The 22,720-nt window shown below is 47.8% G+C and overlaps 1 protein-coding gene across 6 annotated transcripts in view; it reads right to left on the reverse strand.

Moving 5' to 3' along the window:
- phka1a (phosphorylase kinase, alpha 1a (muscle)) overlaps positions 1 to 22,720 on the reverse strand; it is a 42,109-nt gene that overhangs the window by 15,609 nt on the left and 3,780 nt on the right. For all 6 annotated transcript variants that reach the window (XM_072458580.1, XM_072458585.1, XM_072458583.1 and 3 more), the window contains exons 7-17: positions 18,689 to 18,787; positions 16,709 to 16,855; positions 13,318 to 13,371; positions 12,386 to 12,508; positions 8,739 to 8,834; positions 2,260 to 2,367; positions 1,725 to 1,803; positions 1,278 to 1,412; positions 513 to 622; positions 225 to 369; positions 73 to 151 (exon numbers count right to left, since the gene is read on the reverse strand). In XM_072458580.1, the coding sequence (XP_072314681.1) occupies positions 73 to 151; positions 225 to 369; positions 513 to 622; positions 1,278 to 1,412; positions 1,725 to 1,803; positions 2,260 to 2,367; positions 8,739 to 8,834; positions 12,386 to 12,508; positions 13,318 to 13,371; positions 16,709 to 16,855; positions 18,689 to 18,787 (1,175 nt within the window). The remainder of the gene's footprint in view (positions 1 to 72; positions 152 to 224; positions 370 to 512; positions 623 to 1,277; positions 1,413 to 1,724; positions 1,804 to 2,259; positions 2,368 to 8,738; positions 8,835 to 12,385; positions 12,509 to 13,317; positions 13,372 to 16,708; positions 16,856 to 18,688; positions 18,788 to 22,720) is intronic.

Here is a 22,720-nt window from a genome sequence, read left to right on the forward strand (position 1 = left end):
GACAACACTTCACACAGGTCCGCCCAACACTTTGCTCAACACTTGACACATCTGAACACTTGTGGGCGTGACCTGGCTCCGCCGTAGTATCCGTCCTGCAGTTTCTTGAGCGTGGCCAGCACGGCCGGGTCCAGGTTGGCGCGGTCCTCGGCTGCGGATCAGAACAGACGGTTATCACCGCGGGCGCCGGGTCAGCGTCTCCACAGATCCGACTGGGTCCTCACTGAGCATGGACTGCGAGATGGGGAAGGTGACGGTGGGTCGCCCAGTCATCCTCCAGCGCGAGGCAAGGTACGCAATCTCCGTCCGCAGCATCTCCACGATCATCTTGTTGTCCAGGGCGATGTAGAACTGCTGATGGTCGATGAACTGCACTCACCATGTTTACGCACAAAAGGTCAAAAAGTTGTTAAGGTCAAAATAAATCTAAATTAGAGCTTAAACTAAAGATTATTTTAGCGTTCGATAGTCTAACCGTTATTTCTGTTGAACATGTTTGCGTCTCGTTCTACCTGCGGCGTGAAGGAGAACATGGTGTTTCTGATGATGTAGAACTTGGACGTCCCCAGGACTCCGATCCTCCTGTAGGGGCGCCCGGTCAGGCCCAGGCGCGGGTTACGACCTGAAACACACAACACACGGGTTACGACCTGAAAACACACAACACACGGGTTACGACCTGAAAACACACAACACACGGGTTACGACCTGAAACACACGACACACGGGTTACGACCTGAAAACACACAACACACGGGTTACGACCTGAAACACACAACACACGGGTTACGACCTGAAACACACAACACACGGGTTACGACCTGAAACACACAACACACGGGTTACGACCTGAAACACACAACACACGGGTTACGACCTGAAACACACAACACACGGGTTACGACCTGAAACACACGACACACGGGTTACGACCTGAAACACACAACACACGGGTTACGACCTGAAACACACGGGTTACGACCTGAAACACGGGTCAGAAAAAGCACTAAAGCTAACCTGTCGCGACGCTAACCTGTCGCGACGCTAACCTGTCGCGATGCTAACCTGTCACAAAACTAACCTGTCACCAAGCTAACCTGGCGGGACGTGCGCTAGAGGGTGGGCCAGAATGAGAGGGCGGGTCAGAATGAGAGGGCGGGTCAGAATGAGAGGGCGGGTCAGAATGAGAGGGCGGGTCAGAATGAGAAGGCGGGGTCAGAATGAGAGGGCGGGGTCAGAATGAGAGGGCGGGGTCAGAATGAGAGGGCGGGACGTACCGAGCCGGGCGTAGATGTGGCTGAGCACTCTGGACGGCTGCACGTGGATGGGGTGAATGTCCGCCACAGTCTCCACATCGATGCCGCTCTTGGACAGAAGCTCCTTAATCTCCTCCGTCTCGGCCAAAACGGACACTAAAAAACACAGACGGAACGATAAAAACACAACGATAAAAACACAGACGGAACGATAAAAACACAACGATAAAAATACAGACGGAACGATAAAAACACAACGATAAAAACACAGACGGAACGATAAAAACACAACGATAAAAATACAGACGGAACGATAAAAACACAACGATAAAAACACAACGATAAAAATACAGACGGAACGATAAAAACACAACGATAAAAATACAGACGGAACGATAAAAACACAACGATAAAAACACAGAAACGATAAAAACACAGACGGAACGATAAAAAGGTCGTGGCTCTGACCTTGGACGACCACATCCAGTTTGGGGGTGGTGGAAAAGCGCCGGTTCAAAGGGTCGACTTCTCCCGGAGCAAGAAAACCCTGCAGCAGAGACACTTCCTTTAGCGCCATTACTCCGCCCCCTACAGGCTGGACTACTCCGCCCCCTACAGGCTGGACTACCCCGCCCCCTACAGGCTGGACTACTCCGCCCCCTACAGGCTACTCCGCCCCCTACAGGCTACTCCGCCCCCTACAGGCTACTCCGCCCCCTACAGGCTGGACTACCCCGCCCCCTACAGGCTGGACTACTCCGCCCCCTACAGGCTACTCCGCCCCCTACAGGCTACTCCGCCCCCTACAGGCTACTCCGCCCCCTACAGGCTACTCCGCCCCCTACAGGCTGGACTAAGAGAAAAACTTTTCAAATTTGGCTAAAAAGTATAAAAATTTGATCCCATGTTTTCAAGTTTATAATTGTACTTCCTGTTTGTGATTGATGACATCACACTAGGAAATGAGCTTGCTTTGGCGTTGCCGTGGCGACAGAACGCTCACCTCGGACAGAAGATTCCCCAGGATGTAGAGCGACTGGCCCCACTTGAGCGGACACTTTCCCACAGAGACTCTCTCCACCGAGTGAGGGTTCTCACACTCCTCCTCCACCTGCAGCTCATAATCATAATCATGATAATAATGATCTGATAGTTCATGAGCGGACGTCAAAATGAGACGTTTGTGCAGCTGGACGTGAGCGTGAGACGTTTGTGCAGCTGGACGTGAGCGTGAGACGTTTGTGCAGCTGGACGTGAGACGTTTGTGCAGCTGGACGTGAGACGTTTGTGCAGCTGGACGTGAGACGTTTGTGCAGCTGGACGTGAGACGTTTGTGCAGCTGGACGTAGGCGTGAGACGTTTGTGAAGCTGGACGTGAGCGTGAGACGTTTGTGCAGCTGGACGTGAGACGTTTGTGCAGCTGGACGTGAGACGTTTGTGCAGCTGGACGTGAGACGTTTGTGCAGCTGGACGTAGGCGTGAGACGTTTGTGAAGCTGGACGTGAGCGTGAGACGTTTGTGCAGCTGGACGTGAGACGTTTGTGCAGCTGGACGTGAGACGTTTGTGCAGCTGGACGTGAGACGTTTGTGCAGCTGGACGTGAGCGTGAGACGTTTGTGAAGCTGGACGTGAGACGTTTGTGCAGCTGGACGTGGGCGTGAGATGTTTGTGAAGCTGAACGTGAGCGTGAGACGTTTGTGAAGCTGGACGTGGGCGTGAGACGTTTGTGAAGCTGAACATGAGCGTGAGACGTTTGTGAAGCTGGACGTGGGCGTGAGACGTTTGTGAAGCTGGACGTGAGCGTGAGACGTTTGTGAAGCTGGACGTGAGACGTTTGTGCAGCTGGACGTGAGCGTGAGACGTTTGTGAAGCTGGACGTGAGACGTTTGTGCAGCTGGACGTGGGCGTGAGACGTTTGTGAAGCTGGACGTGGGCGTGAGACGTTTGTGAAGCTGAACGTGAGCGTGAGACGTTTGTGAAGCTGGACGTGAGCGTGAGACGTTTGTGAAGCTGGACGTGGGCGTGAGACGTTTGTGAAGCTGAACGTGAGCGTGAGACGTTTGTGAAGCTGGACGTGAGACGTTTGTGCAGCTGGACGTGGGCGTGAGACGTTTGTGCAGCTGGACGTGAGCGTGAGACGTTTGTGCAGCTGGACGTGAGACGTTTGTGCAGCTGGACGTGAGACGTTTGTGCAGCTGGACGTGAGACGTTTGTGCAGCTGGACGTGGGCGTGAGACGTTTGTGAAGCTGGACGTGAGCGTGAGACGTTTGTGAAGCTGAACGTGAGCGTGAGACGTTTGTGAAGCTGGACGTGAGACGTTTGTGCAGCTGGACGTGAGCGTGAGACGTTTGTGAAGCTGGACGTGAGCGTGAGACGTTTGTGCAGCTGGACGTGAGCGTGAGACGTTTGTGCAGCTGGACGTGAGCGTGAGACGTTTGTGCAGCTGGACGTGAGACGTTTGTGCAGCTGGACGTGGGCGTGAGACGTTTGTGAAGCTGGACGTGAGCGTGAGACGTTTGTGAAGCTGAACGTGAGCGTGAGACGTTTGTGAAGCTGGACGTGAGACGTTTGTGCAGCTGGACGTGAGCGTGAGACGTTTGTGAAGCTGGACGTGAGCGTGAGACGTTTGTGAAGCTGGACGTGGGCGTGAGACGTTTGTGAAGCTGGACGTGGGCGTGAGACGTTTGTGAAGCTGGACGTGGGCGTGAGACGTTTGTGAAGCTGAACGTGAGCGTGAGACGTTTGTGCAGCTGGACGTGAGCGTGAGACGTTTGTGCAGCTGGACGTGAGCGTGAGACGTTTGTGCAGCTGGACGTGAGACGTTTGTGCAGCTGGACGTGAGACGTTTGTGCAGCTGGACGTGGGCGTGAGACGTTTGTGAAGCTGGACGCGAGCGTGAGACGTTTGTGCAGCTGGACGTGAGACGTTTATGCAGTTGGACGTGAGACGTTTGTGCAGCTGGACGTGAGCGTGAGACGTTTGTGAAGCTGGACGTGAGACGTTTGTGCAGCTGGACGTGGGCGTGAGACGTTTGTGAAGCTGGACGTGGGCGTGAGACGTTTGTGAAGCTGAACGTGAGCGTGAGACGTTTGTGAAGCTGGACGTGAGCGTGAGACGTTTGTGAAGCTGGACGTGGGCGTGAGACGTTTGTGAAGCTGAACGTGAGCGTGAGACGTTTGTGAAGCTGGACGTGAGACGTTTGTGCAGCTGGACGTGAGCGTGAGACGTTTGTGAAGCTGGACGTGAGCGTGAGACGTTTGTGCAGCTGGACGTGAGCGTGAGACGTTTGTGCAGCTGGACGTGAGCGTGAGACGTTTGTGCAGCTGGACGTGAGACGTTTGTGCAGCTGGACGTGGGCGTGAGACGTTTGTGAAGCTGGACGTGGGCGTGAGACGTTTGTGAAGCTGGACGTGAGCGTGAGACGTTTGTGAAGCTGGACGTGGGCGTGAGACGTTTGTGAAGCTGAACGTGAGCGTGAGACGTTTGTGAAGCTGGACGTGAGACGTTTGTGCAGCTGGACGTGGGCGTGAGACGTTTGTGCAGCTGGACGTGAGCGTGAGACGTTTGTGCAGCTGGACGTGAGACGTTTGTGCAGCTGGACGTGAGACGTTTGTGCAGCTGGACGTGAGACGTTTGTGCAGCTGGACGTGGGCGTGAGACGTTTGTGAAGCTGGACGTGAGCGTGAGACGTTTGTGAAGCTGAACGTGAGCGTGAGACGTTTGTGAAGCTGGACGTGAGACGTTTGTGCAGCTGGACGTGAGCGTGAGACGTTTGTGAAGCTGGACGTGAGCGTGAGACGTTTGTGCAGCTGGACGTGAGCGTGAGACGTTTGTGCAGCTGGACGTGAGCGTGAGACGTTTGTGCAGCTGGACGTGAGACGTTTGTGCAGCTGGACGTGGGCGTGAGACGTTTGTGAAGCTGGACGTGAGCGTGAGACGTTTGTGAAGCTGAACGTGAGCGTGAGACGTTTGTGAAGCTGGACGTGAGACGTTTGTGCAGCTGGACGTGAGCGTGAGACGTTTGTGAAGCTGGACGTGAGCGTGAGACGTTTGTGAAGCTGGACGTGGGCGTGAGACGTTTGTGAAGCTGGACGTGGGCGTGAGACGTTTGTGAAGCTGGACGTGGGCGTGAGACGTTTGTGAAGCTGAACGTGAGCGTGAGACGTTTGTGAAGCTGAACGTGAGCGTGAGACGTTTGTGAAGCTGGACGTGAGCGTGAGACGTTTGTGCAGCTGGACGTGAGACGTTTGTGCAGCTGGACGTGGGCGTGAGACGTTTGTGAAGCTGGACGTGGGCGTGAGACGTTTGTGAAGCTGAACGTGAGCGTGAGACGTTTGTGAAGCTGGACGTGAGCGTGAGACGTTTGTGAAGCTGGACGTGGGCGTGAGACGTTTGTGAAGCTGAACGTGAGCGTGAGACGTTTGTGAAGCTGGACGTGAGACGTTTGTGCAGCTGGACGTGGGCGTGAGACGTTTGTGCAGCTGGACGTGAGCGTGAGACGTTTGTGCAGCTGGACGTGAGACGTTTGTGCAGCTGGACGTGAGACGTTTGTGCAGCTGGACGTGGGCGTGAGACGTTTGTGAAGCTGGACGTGAGCGTGAGACGTTTGTGCAGCTGGACGTGAGACGTTTGTGCAGCTGGACGTGAGACGTTTGTGCAGCTGGACGTGAGCGTGAGACGTTTGTGAAGCTGGACGTGAGACGTTTGTGCAGCTGGACGTGGGCGTGACACGTTTGTGAAGCTGGACGTGGGCGTGAGACGTTTGTGAAGCTGAACGTGAGCGTGAGACGTTTGTGAAGCTGGACGTGAGCGTGAGACGTTTGTGAAGCTGGACGTGGGCGTGAGACGTTTGTGAAGCTGAACGTGAGCGTGAGACGTTTGTGAAGCTGGACGTGAGACGTTTGTGCAGCTGGACGTGAGCGTGAGACGTTTGTGAAGCTGGACGTGAGCGTGAGACGTTTGTGCAGCTGGACGTGAGCGTGAGACGTTTGTGCAGCTGGACGTGAGCGTGAGACGTTTGTGAAGCTGGACGTGGGCGTGAGACGTTTGTGAAGCTGAACGTGAGCGTGAGACGTTTGTGAAGCTGGACGTGAGCGTGAGACGTTTGTGAAGCTGGACGTGGGCGTGAGACGTTTGTGAAGCTGAACGTGAGCGTGAGACGTTTGTGAAGCTGGACGTGAGACGTTTGTGCAGCTGGACGTGAGCGTGAGACGTTTGTGAAGCTGGACGTGAGCGTGAGACGTTTGTGCAGCTGGACGTGAGCGTGAGACGTTTGTGCAGCTGGACGTGAGCGTGAGACGTTTGTGCAGCTGGACGTGAGACGTTTGTGCAGCTGGACGTGGGCGTGAGACGTTTGTGAAGCTGGACGTGGGCGTGAGACGTTTGTGAAGCTGAACGTGAGCGTGAGACGTTTGTGAAGCTGGAAGTGAGCGTGAGACGTTTGTGAAGCTGGACGTGGGCGTGAGACGTTTGTGAAGCTGAACGTGAGCGTGAGACGTTTGTGAAGCTGGACGTGAGACGTTTGTGCAGCTGGACGTGGGCGTGAGACGTTTGTGCAGCTGGACGTGAGCGTGAGACGTTTGTGCAGCTGGACGTGAGACGTTTGTGCAGCTGGACGTGAGACGTTTGTGCAGCTGGACGTGGGCGTGAGACGTTTGTGAAGCTGGACGTGAGCGTGAGACGTTTGTGCAGCTGGACGTGAGACGTTTGTGCAGCTGGACGTGAGACGTTTGTGCAGCTGGACGTGAGCGTGAGACGTTTGTGAAGCTGGACGTGAGACGTTTGTGCAGCTGGACGTGGGCGTGACACGTTTGTGAAGCTGGACGTGGGCGTGAGACGTTTGTGAAGCTGAACGTGAGCGTGAGACGTTTGTGAAGCTGGACGTGAGCGTGAGACGTTTGTGAAGCTGGACGTGAGACGTTTGTGCAGCTGGACGTGAGCGCGAGACGTTTGTGAAGCTGCACGTGAGCGTGAGACGTTTGTGCAGCTGGACGTGGGCGTGAGACGTTTGTGCAGCTGGACGTGAGCGTGAGACGTTTGTGAAGCTGGACGTGGACGTGAGACGTTTGTGAAGCTGAACGTGAGCGTGAGACGTTTGTGAAGCTGGACGTGAGACGTTTGTGCAGCTGGACGTGAGCGTGAGACGTTTGTGAAGCTGGACGTGAGCGTGAGACGTTTGTGCAGCTGGACGTGAGACGTTTGTGCAGCTGGACGTGAGCGTGAGACGTTTGTGAAGCTGGACGTGAGCGTGAGACGTTTGTGAAGCTGGACGTGGGCGTGAGACGTTTGTGAAGCTGGACGTGGGCGTGAGACGTTTGTGAAGCTGGACGTGAGCGTGAGACGTTTGTGAAGCTGAACGTGAGCGTGAGACGTTTGTGAAGCTGAACGTGAGCGTGAGACGTTTGTGAAGCTGGACGTGAGACGTTTGTGCAGCTGGACGTGAGCGTGAGACGTTTGTGAAGCTGGACGTGAGCGTGAGACGTTTGTGCAGCTGGACGTGAGCGTGAGACGTTTGTGAAGCTGGACGTGAGCGTGAGACGTTTGAGCATGGACGTGAGACGTTTGTGCAGCTGGACGTGGGCGTGAGACGTTTGTGAAGCTGGACGTGGGCGTGAGACGTTTGTGAAGCTGAACGTGAGCGTGAGACGTTTGTGAAGCTGGACGTGAGCGTGAGACGTTTGTGCAGCTGGACGTGGGCGTGAGACGTTTGTGAAGCTGAACGTGAGCGTGAGACGTTTGTGAAGCTGGACGTGAGCGTGAGACGTTTGTGAAGCTGGACGTGAGCGTGAGACGTTTGTGAAGCTGGACGTGGGCGTGAGACGTTTGTGAAGCTGGACGTGGGCGTGAGACGTTTGTGAAGCTGAACGTGAGCGTGAGACGTTTGTGAAGCTGAACGTGAGCGTGAGACGTTTGTGAAGCTGAACGTGAGCGTGAGACGTTTGTGAAGCTGGACGTGAGACGTTTGTGCAGCTGGACGTGAGCGTGAGACGTTTGTGAAGCTGGACGTGAGCGTGAGACGTTTGTGCAGCTGGACGTGAGCGTGAGACGTTTGTGAAGCTGGACGTGAGCGTGAGACGTTTGAGCATGGACGTGAGACGTTTGTGCAGCTGGACGTGAGCGTGAGACGTTTGAGCAGCTGGACGTGGGCGTGAGACGTTTGTGAAGCTGGACGTGAGCGTGAGACGTTTGTGAAGCTGGACGTGAGCGTGAGACGTTTGTGCAGCTGGACGTGGGCGTGAGACGTTTGTGAAGCTGAATGTGAGCGTGAGACGTTTGTGCAGCTGGACGTGGGCGTGAGACGTTTGTGAAGCTGAACGTGAGCGTGAGACGTTTGTGAAGCTGGACGTGAGCGTGAGACGTTTGTGCAGCTGGACGTGGGCGTGAGACGTTTGTGAAGCTGGACGTGAGCGTGAGACGTTTGTGAAGCTGAATGTGAGCGTGAGACGTTTGTGAAGCTGGACGTGAGCGTGAGACGTTCTGACCTTGTCTTCTGGGACACTGTAGAGCTCTGGGACCAGTCTGATGCCGTCCTTCTGTTTGATCAGGATGCCCTCCAGAGCCTCCTGATACTCCTGAACCTGTAACAGCCATGGATCTATTATATGATCTGGATAGGCCACGCCCCCTCTGCCTCTGGCTCCAAATTGAGTAGTGGCCACTTCGCAGAATGCAGCCTTTTGGTCGGACCATTTCAGGAGTTCGGCTTCTAAAATTACCAAACATGCTAAATTGTTTTTAGTCTAAAAATAAAATAGAAGGAATTTCACTCTTTGACTGTTTCTAAAATACTTAAAAAATACATTTTTAACCTTCCGGTGAACGGTGTACGCGCACCGAGCGCGCACGTGACCCTCATGAACGAGCCTCAGGGGAACACGTGACGGAAACTGAACACAAGCAGAAGAATGTGACCAGACGAGACCACGATACACGTAAGTTGTGTTTGTTTGTCATTCCTCACGTTTCACACATTGTTCCATATGAAGTGTAAAACAACGATTACACAGTTAACACGAGCTAACACGAGCTAACGTAAGCTAAAGTTTAGCTACACAAAGATGCAATAACACGTCGTGATGGCTCGTGCTTCTGCAAATAAATAACTAATTATTTCTCTTACTAAATGTTCTAAGAGACAAGAGGTTATGCACAGATCAAGGAAAACTAGAGAAAGAAGGAAATAAAGTGATGTTTGTATTATGTGCTATAAAAAACAACCAATAATTCAAATATAACCTGCTGAAATGGGTCATATCTTACACATATAAATTTAAAGGTGTTTAAAAGTGACAGTGCTGTACTTACAGGGGCTGAGACCACATTTAAGGTTTTATTACATATTTCATAATGAAGTGTTTAAACAGCAAAGCACACGCGTGTTTTCTATAGGAATGTCATGGATTTACTTCCATGGAATATGTAGAGATTTAGCAAACATGTCAGTTATGTTCTAACTTCTAAGGTTTAAACTTATGCATAAATAAATGACTTTTGGTTCTAGCTTTAAAAATTAATGTGAAAAGAGGAACTTTTGTGTTACAGAGCGAAATGTAAATGTGTCAATAACATATTCCAGCTTTTCTCTGTTAAATGTGCAGAATATATCAATGTTCTAATGAGCATCTTTCTCATCTTCAGAGCTGACCAGTGAGTTTAGTCTGTGTGTGCTGTCCAGAGCTCTACAGGTCACTGCAGGTCACTACAGGTCACTGCAGGTCACTACAGGTCACTGCAGGTCACTGCAGGTCACTGCAGGTCACTACAGGTCACTACAGGTCACTACAGGTCACTACAGGTCACTGCAGGTCACTGCAGGTCACTACAGGTCACTACAGGTCACTGCAGGTCACTACAGGTCACTACAGGTCACTACAGGTCACTGCAGGTCACTACAGGTCACTACAGGTCACTGCAGGTCACTGCAGGTCACTACAGGTCACTGCAGGTCACTACAGGTCACTACAGGTCACTGCAGGTCACTGCAGGTCACTACAGGTCACTGCAGGTCACTACAGGTCACTGCAGGTCACTACAGGTCACTGCAGGTCACTGCAGGTCACTACAGGTCACTGCAGGTCACTGCAGGTCACTACAGGTCACTACAGGTCACTGCAGGTCACTGCAGGTCACTGCAGGTCACTACAGGTCACTACAGGTCACTACAGGTCACTGCAGGTCACTGCAGGTCACTGCCTCGACTAAAAGTAAACAGTAGAATCAGTACTTTGAATTTATAAAATGTCTGTTTTGTTATGACCAAAAAAACTAAATGATAATTGTTCTTCAAAAGAGCCACTGATGTGTCACATGTGAAGTGTATGTTATATGACTTGTATAATCTAAACATGTGAAGTGTATGTTATATGACTTGTATAATCTAAACATGTGAAGTGTATGTTATATGACTTGTATAATCCAAACATATGAAGTGTATGTTATATGACTTGTATAATCTAAACATATGAAGTGTATGTTATATGACTTGTATAATCTAAAACATATGAAGTGTATGTTATATGACTTGTATAATCTAAACATATGAAGTGTATGTTATATGACTTGTATAATCTAAACATATGAAGTGTATGTTATATGACTTGTATAATCTAAAGCTGTGACATGTTCTGTTTGTCTCAGTCATACGATGGAGCTGAACGGTGCAGTTACTGAAGTACAGAAGACTGCGTAGCCATGGAAACAAAGTCTTGTTAAATACTGAGATATTCAGTATTTAACACAATAATGTCACATTCATGTGCATATAACTGATGTAAAAAGAGTGTTTATTTTACCATTATTATTAGTATTATTTTGTCTTACGCTGTTTTTATTTTATCTTTATCTTTATTTCCCCTCTATTCCTTATTAAGGTATGAGAGGTTCTGTCTATAGGAGATTTTGTTTATAAGAGTTATTCTATTAAGATCGATCTATTAAGAGTGTTTTTTAAACTTCCTATAAGTTTTCTGTCCTTTTCCTCTGTATCTACTGTGTTGCAACAACGACATTTCCTCATGTGTGGACAATAAAGGAATATCTTATCTTATTCAGTTTGTTCTATTTGACTTATGCAGGTTGTTTTATCATTGTTAATATTTTTATGTTGCACTGAATCACCAAAGCAAGTTCCACTGTTTGTGAATTCTGTTGTTTGACAATGGAATAAACCTTTTCTGATTCTATTAATGATGATAATAATAATGAACAGTACACAAGGGACTCCCACATTGTAGCTTTAAAACTCAACTAAAACTGGCTAAAATCAATTTATCATTTGTAGTTATAATCAGATTTGCATTTATTGAACAAGTTCATTCATGTTCATTATTCGTATTAAATACATTAATAAACAAATGTGTTTTGTGTCGTTTTTGTATCATGTCAATCTTTAATAAATACAAAAGGAAACTGAATATAATTAAATACTGCTTAACTCAATTATGTAACAGAATCGATGATTATATTTTATATTTCTTCTCATCTGATTAAAAAAAATGCATATTGGCCAAATTATATTATGTAAATAAATAACTGAAAAGTTAATAACAAAATAAATACCCAAACCAAAAACTACAGAAAATGATGAGGACGTTATTCCACCTCTAAATGTAATTCATTGTCATTAAACCAGACTTTTTATCTAACACTTCTTTATAATTCTCTTAAATATCAGTCCTTTACAACATGATACATGTATATTTATAGATGGATATAACAATCCATCATTATACGTTACGTAAACAGAATATTTCAAGCCGAATTATTCCAAAAGTCCGTGTTGACTGTTCTCAGTCGTTCACGCTGCTGTGACGTGCGCGCTCCCGACGCCAAAGCCTCACGGCGATGACGTCACAAAAGTGGGAGGAGATATACCAGTATTCAGGAAGTAATGCGGAACTAAAACACTTTTTTGGAACCATGCGCCAATGAGCAGCTCCATAGGTTTCAATGGCGGCCATCTTGGCTTCGGGGGCTTGGTAACAGCACATTCACTCCTGAAACTGCAAATATCTCAGTTTTGCACCAGATCTGAACTGAAACGTCTAACTTTTGTACCTGTTCTAGGCTGAAACGTCTGTTCTAGGCTGAAACGTAGCACACTGACCTGCTCCGGGCTGAAACGTCTCACCTGCTCCGGGCTCTTGATGAAGATCCCGTCCAGGATGAGGTAGGTCCAGAAGAGTGGCCACTCGCACTCGATGTTCTCAAACAGCTTGAGTTCGGCCGATTCGTAGTAAAGACGAGTCGGGTCCTGAAGAGCAGAAGGACAGGCTGAAACGTCACAGGCTGAAACGTCACAGGCTGAAACGTCACAGGCTGAAACGTCAGTCTGAAACGTCACAGGCTGAAACGTCAGTCTGAAACGTCAGTCTGAAACGTCACAGGGTCGTTTCAGCACAGCCGTGGAGTTTGTGCTGACGAGAGCTTTAAAACTCTGACAATGTGGAACTTTATCTGAGCAGCTCCAGCTCAAAGTCACAGGACAAATCATTAAAGAGAAAAGAAACCAATCAGGAGAAAGAAATATGGTGTTTAGATTCAACTTAAATCTCGTGAGGTCTCGTGAGGTCTCGTGAGGTCACATGAGGTCTCGTGAGTTCTCGTGAGGTCTCGTCAGGTCACGTGAGGTCTCGTGAGGTCACGTGAGGTCTCGTGAGGTCACATGAGGTCACATGAGGTCACATGAGATCACATGAGATCACATGAGATCACATGCGGTCTCATGAGGTCACGAGGTCTCGTGAGGTCACAGGTTGTGATGAGGTCACATGATCACATGAGGTCACATGAGGCCTCATGAGGTCACACGAGGTCACAGGTGGTGATGAGGTCACAGGTGGTGATGAGGTCACAGGTGGTGATGAGGTCACAGGTCGTGATGAGGTCACAGGTGGTGATGATAATGAGCATGAATAATACTTGGATGTTTCAGCTACAGAATCTGAGGAATAAAGTCTGGCGGTAATGCAACATTTGGATGCCGACCGCCATAAAACAACAACAACAACAACAACAACCGTAACGTCTCGGTCGTGTTTAAGTCTGAATCTGGTGTTTTACCTCTTTAGGAGTTTTGTGGCCGTCACGGAGGAAGCGACAGCAGCCGTATCGACCCTGAAACACACCACAGAGATCAACTCTACAGATGAATTCTAAAGACATAAACATGTAATAACAGTGTTAATAAGATAAGATATTCCTTTATTGTCCCACATGGGGAAATTTCATTGGTGCAACGCAGGTAGATCCAGAGGTAGATACAGAAGAACAGATCACTTATAGGAAGTCTAAAAAACACTTTCAGTAGAAGATCTCCTATAAATAAAAACTACCATAGACAAATAAATAAATACATAAATACCATGTCATGTGTCACAACAGTAATTGCACATGAATTTCACAGTAATTGCACATATGACAGAATTGCCCATGGTTAGGTCAGTATTGTGAGTGTTCAGTACTAACAGTGTTTGTTATAAAGTCTGACAGCAGCAGAAGGAAAGACCTACGAAACGTCTCCTTCACACAGCGAGGGTGGATCAGTCTCTCACTGAAGCTGCTCTCCAGAGTGGACAGAGTGTCCTGCAGGGGACAGAGTGTCCTGCAGGGGGTGACACTCATGGTCCAGCATAGATGTGAATCTAGCCAGGACCCTTCTGTCCCCCACCTCCTGCACCGAGTCCAGAGCACAGCCCAGGACGGAGCTGGACTTCTTGATGACTTTATCCAGCTTCTTCCTCTCCCTCTCTGTGATGCTGCGACGACCTGTAGTTTGGGTGTAGTAAGTGTTAATGACATTAGAAAAAGCTTCAGTTGTTTCATCTGGACTCAGTTTGAAAAAATAGACGTTTCGACTCTCATCCAAGAGTCATTGTCAATAAAAGAATTTAGGTCGAGAACTCCGATATTAATACTATTCTGTGGTAAGACCCGCCCATTGGGAGGAGCCTTCCTGAAGTAGAAAGAGTTGTTTGTTTCAACAGAAACTCCCCCCTTGTATCTACCGAGCCTATTCAGAATCTTAATGGGCTATTAGAATCCTCTTTGTCTTTGTGAGACCCTGAGGACATCTAAATGTCCTGGTCCTGGTCCTCTACCTTTCCAGGGGTTCAATAACCCATTATAAATACCAGGAAGATTAAATCTTAGCCCTCCATTTCTGTTTAAAGAAGGTCTTTCTTTTTTAACAAAAATAGCTTCCTTAACTCCTCTTTCAAACCATCTTTTCTCCTGCTTAAAACCTTCACATCATCGTCTTCAAACGAGTGATTAGAGGCTTCAAGGTGGAGATGCACGGCGCTCTGAGGTCCTGAACTTGTATTTCTTCTGTGCTGATAAAGCCTCTTGTGTAGAGGCTGTTTCGTCTCACCTATGTACCGTTCTTTACAGCTTTCTTCACTGCATTGGATCGAATAAACTACATTGCTCTGTTTTTGAGTCAGCAACTTGTCCTTAGGGTGAACCAGTCTTTGTCTTAAAGTGTTTCCTGGTTTAAAATAAACAGGGACTTCGTGTTGTCTAAAAATTCTCTGCAGTTTTTCCGACAGGCCAGACACATAAGGGATAGAAACACCCTTCCTTCTCTGTTCAGTTTCCCTTTTGTCCTGCTTCTTGGTTCTCTTCACTCTGTTGAGAGCCCAAGCGGGGTAACCACAGGCTGAGAGGGCATTTCGGACATGTTTTTCCTCTTTCTTCTTGCCCTCTGAGCTGGTGGGCACACCTTGAGCTCTGTGTTGTAAGGTTCTGATCACACCCAGCTTGTGCTGTAGTGGGTGGTTGGAACCAAAGAGCAGATACTGGTCCGTGTGTGTAGGTTTCCTATATACTTCTATTTGGAGTTTCCCGTCCTCTCCTCTGATCGTGGAACAATCAAGAAAGGCCAAGCGATTCTCCTTAGCGTCTTCTCTTGTAAACCTGATATGTGGGTCCACAGCATTGATGTGATCAGAGAAGGTTTCCAGCTCTTGTTCCTTGATTGTTACAAACGTATCATCGACATAGCGAAGCCACAGTTTTGGGGCTATGCCTGAGAATGAGGCCAGTGCCTTCTTCTCAAAGTGCTCCATGTACAGGTTGGCCACTATGGGAGTGACGGGCGAGCCCATGGCACAGCCATGAATCTGTCTGTAAAATTGTCCCCGGAATTGAAAGTAAGTGGTGTTCAGACAGATGTCCAACAGTTTACATATGTGTTCAGGTGTCAGTTTGGTCCTTTCCTGTAGGTGGTGTCTTCCTGCAGTCTGGTCCTCACCGCTGCTACTGTTAATGACCTGTAGTTTGGGTGTAGTAAGTGTTAATGACAGTGTTAATGACCTGTAGTTTGGGTGTAGTAAGTGTTAATGACCTGTAGTTTGGGTGTAGTAAATGTTAATGACAGTGTTAATGACCTGTAGTTTGGGTGTAGTAAGTGTTAATGACCAGTAGTTTGGGTGTAGTAAGTGTTAATGATGGTGTTAATGACCTGTAGTTTGGGTGTAGTAAGTGTTAATGACCAGTAGTTTGGGTGTAGTAAGTGTTAATGATGGTGTTAATGACCTGTAGTTTGGTTGTAATAAGTGTTAATGACCTGTAGTTAAGGTGTAGTGTTAATGACCTGTAGTTTGGGTGTAGTAAGTGTTAATGACCAGTAGTTTGGGTGTAGTAAGTGTTAATGACCAGTAGTTTGGGTGTAGTAAGTGTTAATGATGGTGTTAATGACCTGTAGTTTAGGTGTAATAAGTGTTAATGACCTGTAGTTAAGGTGTAATGTTAATGACCTGTAGTTTGGGTGTAGTAAGTGTTAATGACCTGTAGTTTGGGTGTAGTAAGTGTTAATGACAGTGTTAATGACCTGTAGTTTGGGTGTAGTAAGTGTTAATGACCTGTAGTTTGGGTGTAGTAAATGTTAATGACAGTGTTAATGACCTGTAGTTTGGGTGTAGTAAGTGTTAATGACCAGTAGTTTGGGTGTAGTAAGTGTTAATGATGGTGTTAATGACCTGTAGTTTGGGTGTAGTAAGTGTTAATGACCAGTAGTTTGGGTGTAGTAAGTGTTAATGATGGTGTTAATGACCTGTAGTTTGGGTGTAATAAGTGTTAATGACCTGTAGTTAAGGTGTAGTGTTAATGACCTGTAGTTTGGGTGTAGTAAGTGTTAATGACCAGTAGTTTGGGTGTAGTAAGTGTTAATGACCAGTAGTTTGGGTGTAGTAAGTGTTAATGATGGTGTTAATGACCTGTAGTTTAGGTGTAATAAGTGTTAATGACCTGTAGTTAAGGTGTAATGTTAATGACCTGTAGTTTGGGTGTAGTAAGTGTTAATGACCTGTAGTTTGGGTGTAGTAAGTGTTAATGACCTGTAGTTTAGGTGTAATAAGTGTTAATGACAGTGTTAATGACCTGTAGTTTGGGTGTAATAAGCGTTAATGGCCTGTAGTTTAGGTGTAGTAAGTGTAATGACAGTGTTAATGACCTGTAGTTTGGAGATGATCTCCTCTTTGGTCAGGTTCACGATGTTGATGTCCTCGACAGCAAAGGCCGGATACGAGATGATGGCCAGAACTCCAGCGTCCACTTCTTTAGAGACGGAGGCCCGGGGCAGCAGAGACGTTAAGATGGACTGAACACAGAGACGAGGCGTTAAGGACTGAACACAGAGACGTTAAGGACTGAACACAGAGACGTTAAGATGGACTGAACACAGAGACGAGGCGTTAAGGACTGAACACAGAGACGTTAAGGACTGAACACAGAGACGTTAAGATGGACTGAACACAGAGACGAGGCGTTAAGGACTGAACACAGAGACCTTAAGGACTGAACACAGAGACGTTAAGGACTGAACACAGAGACGTTAAGATGGACTGAACACAGAGACGAGGCGTTAAGGACTGAACACAGAGACGTTAAGGACTGAACACAGAGACGTTAAGATGGACTGAACACAGAGACGAGGCGTTAAGGACTGAACACAGAGACGTTAAGGACTGAACACAGAGACGTTAAGATGGACTGAACACAGAGACGTTAAGATGGACTGAACACAGAGACGAGGCGTTAAGGACTGAACACAGAGACGTTAAGGACTGAACACAGAGACGAGGCGTTAAGGACTGAACACAGAGACCTTAAGGACTGAACACAGAGACGTTAAGGACTGAACACAGAGACGTTAAGATGGACTGAACACAGAGACGAGGCGTTAAGGACTGAACACAGAGACGTTAAGGACTGAACACAGAGACGTTAAGATGGACTGAACACAGAGACGAGGCGTTAAGGACTGAACACAGAGACGTTAAGGACTGAACACAGAGACGTTAAGATGGACTGAACACAGAGACGTTAAGATGGACTGAACACAGAGACGAGGCGTTAAGGACTGAACACAGAGACGTTAAGGACTGAACACAGAGACGTTAAGGACTGAACACAGAGACGTTAAGATGGACTGAACACAGAGACGTTAAGGACTGAACACAGAGACGTTAAGATGGACTGAACACAGAGACGAGGCGTTAAGGACTGAACACAGAGACGTTAAGGACTGAACACAGAGACGTTAAGGACTGAACACAGAGACGTTAAGGACTGAACACAGAGACGAGGCGTTAAGGACTGAACACAGAGACGTTAAGGACTGAACACAGAGACGTTAAGGACTGAACACAGAGACGTTAAGATGGACTGAACACAGACGAGGCGTTAAGGACTGAACACAGAGACGTTAAGGACTGAACACAGAGACGTTAAGATGGACTGAACACAGAGACGAGGCGTTAAGGACTGAACACAGAGACGTTAAGGACTGAACACAGAGACGTTAAGGACTGAACACAGAGACGTTAAGATGGACTGAACACAGACGAGGCGTTAAGGACTGAACACAGAGACGTTAAGGACTGAACACAGAGACGTTAAGATGGACTGAACACAGAGACGAGGCGTTAAGGACTGAACACAGAGACGTTAAGGACTGAACACAGAGACGTTAAGATGGACTGAACACAGAGACGAGGCGTTAAGGACTGAACACAGAGACGTTAAGGACTGAACACAGAGACGTTAAGGACTGAACACAGAGACGTTAAGATGGACTGAACACAGAGACGAGGCGTTAAGGACTGAACACAGAGACGTTAGGACTGAACACAGAGACGTTAAGGACTGAACACAGAGACGTTAAGATGGACTGAATACAGAGACGAGGCGTTAAGGACTGAACACAGAGATGTTAAGGACTGAACACAGAGACGAGGCGTTAAGGACTGAACACAGAGACGTTAAGGACTGAACACAGAGACGTTAAGGACTGAACACAGAGACGTTAAGATGGACTGAACACAGAGACGAGACGTTAAGGACTGAACACAGAGACGTTAAGGACTGAACACAGAGATGTTAAGGACTGAACACAGAGACGTTAATGACTGAACACAGAGACGTTAAGCACCTGACAGTGCTGGATGTCGTCAGCCAGGGCGTGGACCACAGAGCCAGGACCTCCTTTGGCTCCAAACAGGTTCAAATCGTCTAAAGCCTCTAAAGCCGCCTGAAGGGAAAGGTCAAAGGTCACGATTTAAACACATCCAGAAGCATTAACATTTGAGAGGAGTCCAGAGCACCGTCCAGAGCACCGTCCAGAGCACCGTCCAGAGCACCGTCCAGAGCAACGCTCCATATTTTCCACCGTTCAACATTTCAAAACTTGATTTCTGAATTTCCCATTTGTGTTTTTCAGTTTCATAGATTATGGACGTGTTTTGGCTCCACGTTTTCTCTTTCCTGACATTGGACTATATTGTAGAAAAAGGTTCAGTTGTTTCATCTGGACTCGGGTTTGTCAATTTGCAAATTTAGACCTGGAACTCAGATATTTATTCTATTCTGTGGTAAGCCCCGCCCACCGGGCGGAGCCTCCTGAAGTAGAAGATGAAGTTGTTTGTTTCAACAGAAACTTACACCTCGTTTACCATCAGTCCTTTAATGGACTATCAGCCTCCTATTGTCCCTGACTCACTCGCTCTCTCTTCCCCGAGGACCGGATTATTATCAGAATGCTGTGGGCGTCGACCTCCCCAGGAATTCAAAATTCCATTATAAACAAGAAGATTGAACCTTAAACCTCCTCGTTTGTTTAATGTTGGCGTTTCTTGTTGAACACAGTTTGTCTCTTTAACTCTTTCTCTTCATTTTTTGTCCTGCTCAGACTCTTCTCTCCGTCTTTGATCCTTTGCTTTGTGTCTTTAAGATGAAGCTGCACGTCGCTCTTTGGTCCTGAACTCCAGTGTCTGACGTGTGAGAGAGCCTCTGCTGCAGAGGCTCTTTAGTCTCACTATGTGGCTCTTTAGTTTCACTATGTGGCTCTTTAGTTTCACTATGTGGCTCTTTAGTCTCGCTATGTGGCTCTTTAGTCTCGCTATGTGGCTCTCTTTAGTCTCACTATGTGGCTCTTTAGTCTCGCTATGTGGCTCTCTTTAGTCTCACTATGTGGCTCTCTTTAGTCTCACTATGTGGCTCTCTTTAGTCTCACTATGTGGCTCTCTTTAGTCTCACTATGTGGCTCTTTAGTCTCACTATGTGGCTCTTTAGTCTCACTATGTGGCTCTTTAGTCTCACTATGTGGCTCTTTAGTCTCACTATGTGGCTCTTTAGTCTCACTATGTGGCTCTTTAGTCTCACTATGTGGCTCTTTGGGCTCGCTATGTGGCTCTTTGGGCTCGCTATGTGGCTCTTTAGTCTCGCTATGTGGCTCTTTAGTCTCGCTATGTAGCTCTCTTTAGTCTCGCTATGTGGCTCTCTTTAGTCTCGCTATGTGGCTCTTTAGTCTCACTATGTGGCTCTTTAGTCTCACTATGTGGCTCTTTAGTCTCACTATGTGGCTCTTTGGGCTCACTATGTGGCTCTTTGGGCTCACTATGTGGCTCTCTTTAGTCTCGCTATGTAGCTCTCTTTAGTCTCGCTATGTGGCTCTTTAGTTTCACTATGTGGCTCTTTAGTTTCACTATGTGGCTCTTTAGTCTCGCTATGTGGCTCTTTAGTCTCGCTATGTGGCTCTTTAGTCTCGCTATGTGGCTCTCTTTAGTCTCGCTATGTGGCTCTCTTTAGTCTCGCTATGTGGCTCTCTTTAGTCTCGCTATGTGGCTCTCTTTAGTCTCACTATGTGGCTCTCTTTAGTCTCACTATGTGGCTCTTTAGTCTCACTATGTGGCTCTTTAGTCTCACTATGTGGCTCTTTAGTCTCACTATGTGGCTCTTTAGTCTCACTATGTGGCTCTTTGGGCTCACTATGTGGCTCTTTGGGCTCACTATGTGGCTCTTTGGGCTCACTATGTGGCTCTTTAGTCTCGCTATGTGGCTCTCTTTAGTCTCGCTATGTGGCTCTCTTTAGTCTCGCTATGTGGCTCTTTAGTCTCACTATGTGGCTCTTTAGTCTCACTATGTGGCTCTTTAGTCTCACTATGTGGCTCTTTGGGCTCACTATGTGGCTCTTTGGGCTCGCTATGTGGCTCTTTAGTCTCGCTATGTGGCTCTCTTTAGTCTCGCTATGTAGCTCTCTTTAGTCTCGCTATGTGGCTCTTTAGTCTCGCTATGTGGCTCTTTAGTCTCGCTATGTGGCTCTTTAGTCTCACTATGTGGCTCTTTAGTCTCGCTATGTGGCCTTCTTTAGTCTCGCTATGTGGCCTTCTTTGGGCTCGCTATGTGGCTCTTTGGGCTCGCTATGTGGCTCTTTGGGCTCACTATGTGGCTCTTTGGGCTCACTATGTGGCTCTTTGGGCTCACTATGTGGCTCTTTGGGCTCACTATGTGGCTCTTTGGGCTCACTATGTGGCTCTTTGGGCTCACTATGTGGCTCTTTGGGCTCACTATGTGGCTCTTTGGGCTCACTATGTGGCTCTTTAGTCTCGCTATGTGCTCTTTAGTCTCGCTATGTGGCTCTTTAGTCTCGCTATGTGGCTCTTTAGTCTCGCTATGTGGCTCTTTAGTCTCGCTATGTGGCTCTCTTTAGTCTCGCTATGTGGCTCTCTTTAGTCTCGCTATGTGGCTCTCTTTAGTCTCGCTATGTGGCTCTCTTTAGTCTCGCTATGTGGCTCTCTTTAGTCTCGCTATGTGGCTCTTTAGTCTCGCTATGTGGCTCTTTAGTCTCGCTATGTGGCTCTTTAGTCTCGCTATGTGGCTCTTTAGTCTCGCTATGTGGCTCTTTAGTCTCGCTATGTGGCTCTTTAGTCTCGCTATGTGGCTCTTTAGTCTCGCTATGTGGCTCTCTAGTCTCACTATGTGGCTCTCTAGTCTCACTATGTGGCTCTCTAGTCTCACTATGTGGCTCTCTAGTCTCACTATGTGGCTCTTTAGTCTCACTATGTGGCTCTTTAGTCTCACTATGTGGCTCTTTAGTCTCACTATGTGGCTCTTTAGTCTCACTATGTGGCTCTTTAGTCTCACTATGTGGCTCTTTGGGCTCACTATGTGGCTCTTTAGTCTCACTATGTGGCTCTTTAGTCTCACTATGTGGCTCTTTAGTCTCACTATGTGGCTCTTTAGTCTCACTATGTGGCTCTTTAGTCTCACTATGTGGCTCTTTGGGCTCACTATGTGGCTCTTTGGGCTCACTATGTGGCTCTTTAGTCTCACTATGTGGCTCTTTAGTCTCACTATGTGGCTCTTTAGTCTCACTATGTGGCTCTTTAGTCTCACTATGTGGCTCTTTAGTCTCACTATGTGGCTCTTTAGTCTCACTATGTGGCTCTTTAGTCTCACTATGTGGCTCTTTGGGCTCACTATGTGGCTCTTTAGTCTCACTATGTGGCTCTTTAGTCTCACTATGTGGCTCTTTAGTCTCACTATGTGGCTCTTTAGTCTCACTATGTGGCTCTTTAGTCTCACTATGTGGCTCTTTAGTCTCACTATGTGGCTCTTTGGGCTCACTATGTGGCTCTTTGGGCTCACTATGTGGCTCTTTAGTCTCACTATGTGGCTCTTTAGTCTCACTATGTGGCTCTTTAGTCTCACTATGTGGCTCTTTGGGCTCACTATGTGGCTCTTTGGGCTCACTATGTGGCTCTTTAGTCTCACTATGTGGCTCTTTAGTCTCACTATGTGGCTCTTTAGTCTCACTATGTGGCTCTTTAGTCTCACTATGTGGCTCTTTAGTCTCACTATGTGGCTCTTTAGTCTCACTATGTGGCTCTTTAGTCTCACTATGTGGCTCTTTAGTCTCACTATGTGGCTCTTTGGGCTCACTATGTGGCTCTTTAGTCTCACTATGTGGCTCTTTAGTCTCACTATGTGGCTCTTTAGTCTCACTATGTGGCTCTTTAGTCTCACTATGTGGCTCTTTAGTCTCACTATGTGGCTCTCTTGGACAGAATAAACAACATTCTTCTGTTGTGATAGTAACAAAGAGGTGTAAGTTTCTGTTGAAACAAACTACTTTATTTTCTACTTCAGGAGGCTCCGCCCGGTGGGCGGGGGTTACCACAGAATA

This window comes from Eucyclogobius newberryi, unplaced genomic scaffold (genome assembly GCF_026437365.1).
Source record: "Eucyclogobius newberryi isolate DKJ021-1_F unplaced genomic scaffold, fEucNew1.0.hap1 SCAF_22, whole genome shotgun sequence".
Classification (NCBI taxonomy): domain Eukaryota; kingdom Metazoa; phylum Chordata; class Actinopteri; order Gobiiformes; family Gobiidae; genus Eucyclogobius; species Eucyclogobius newberryi.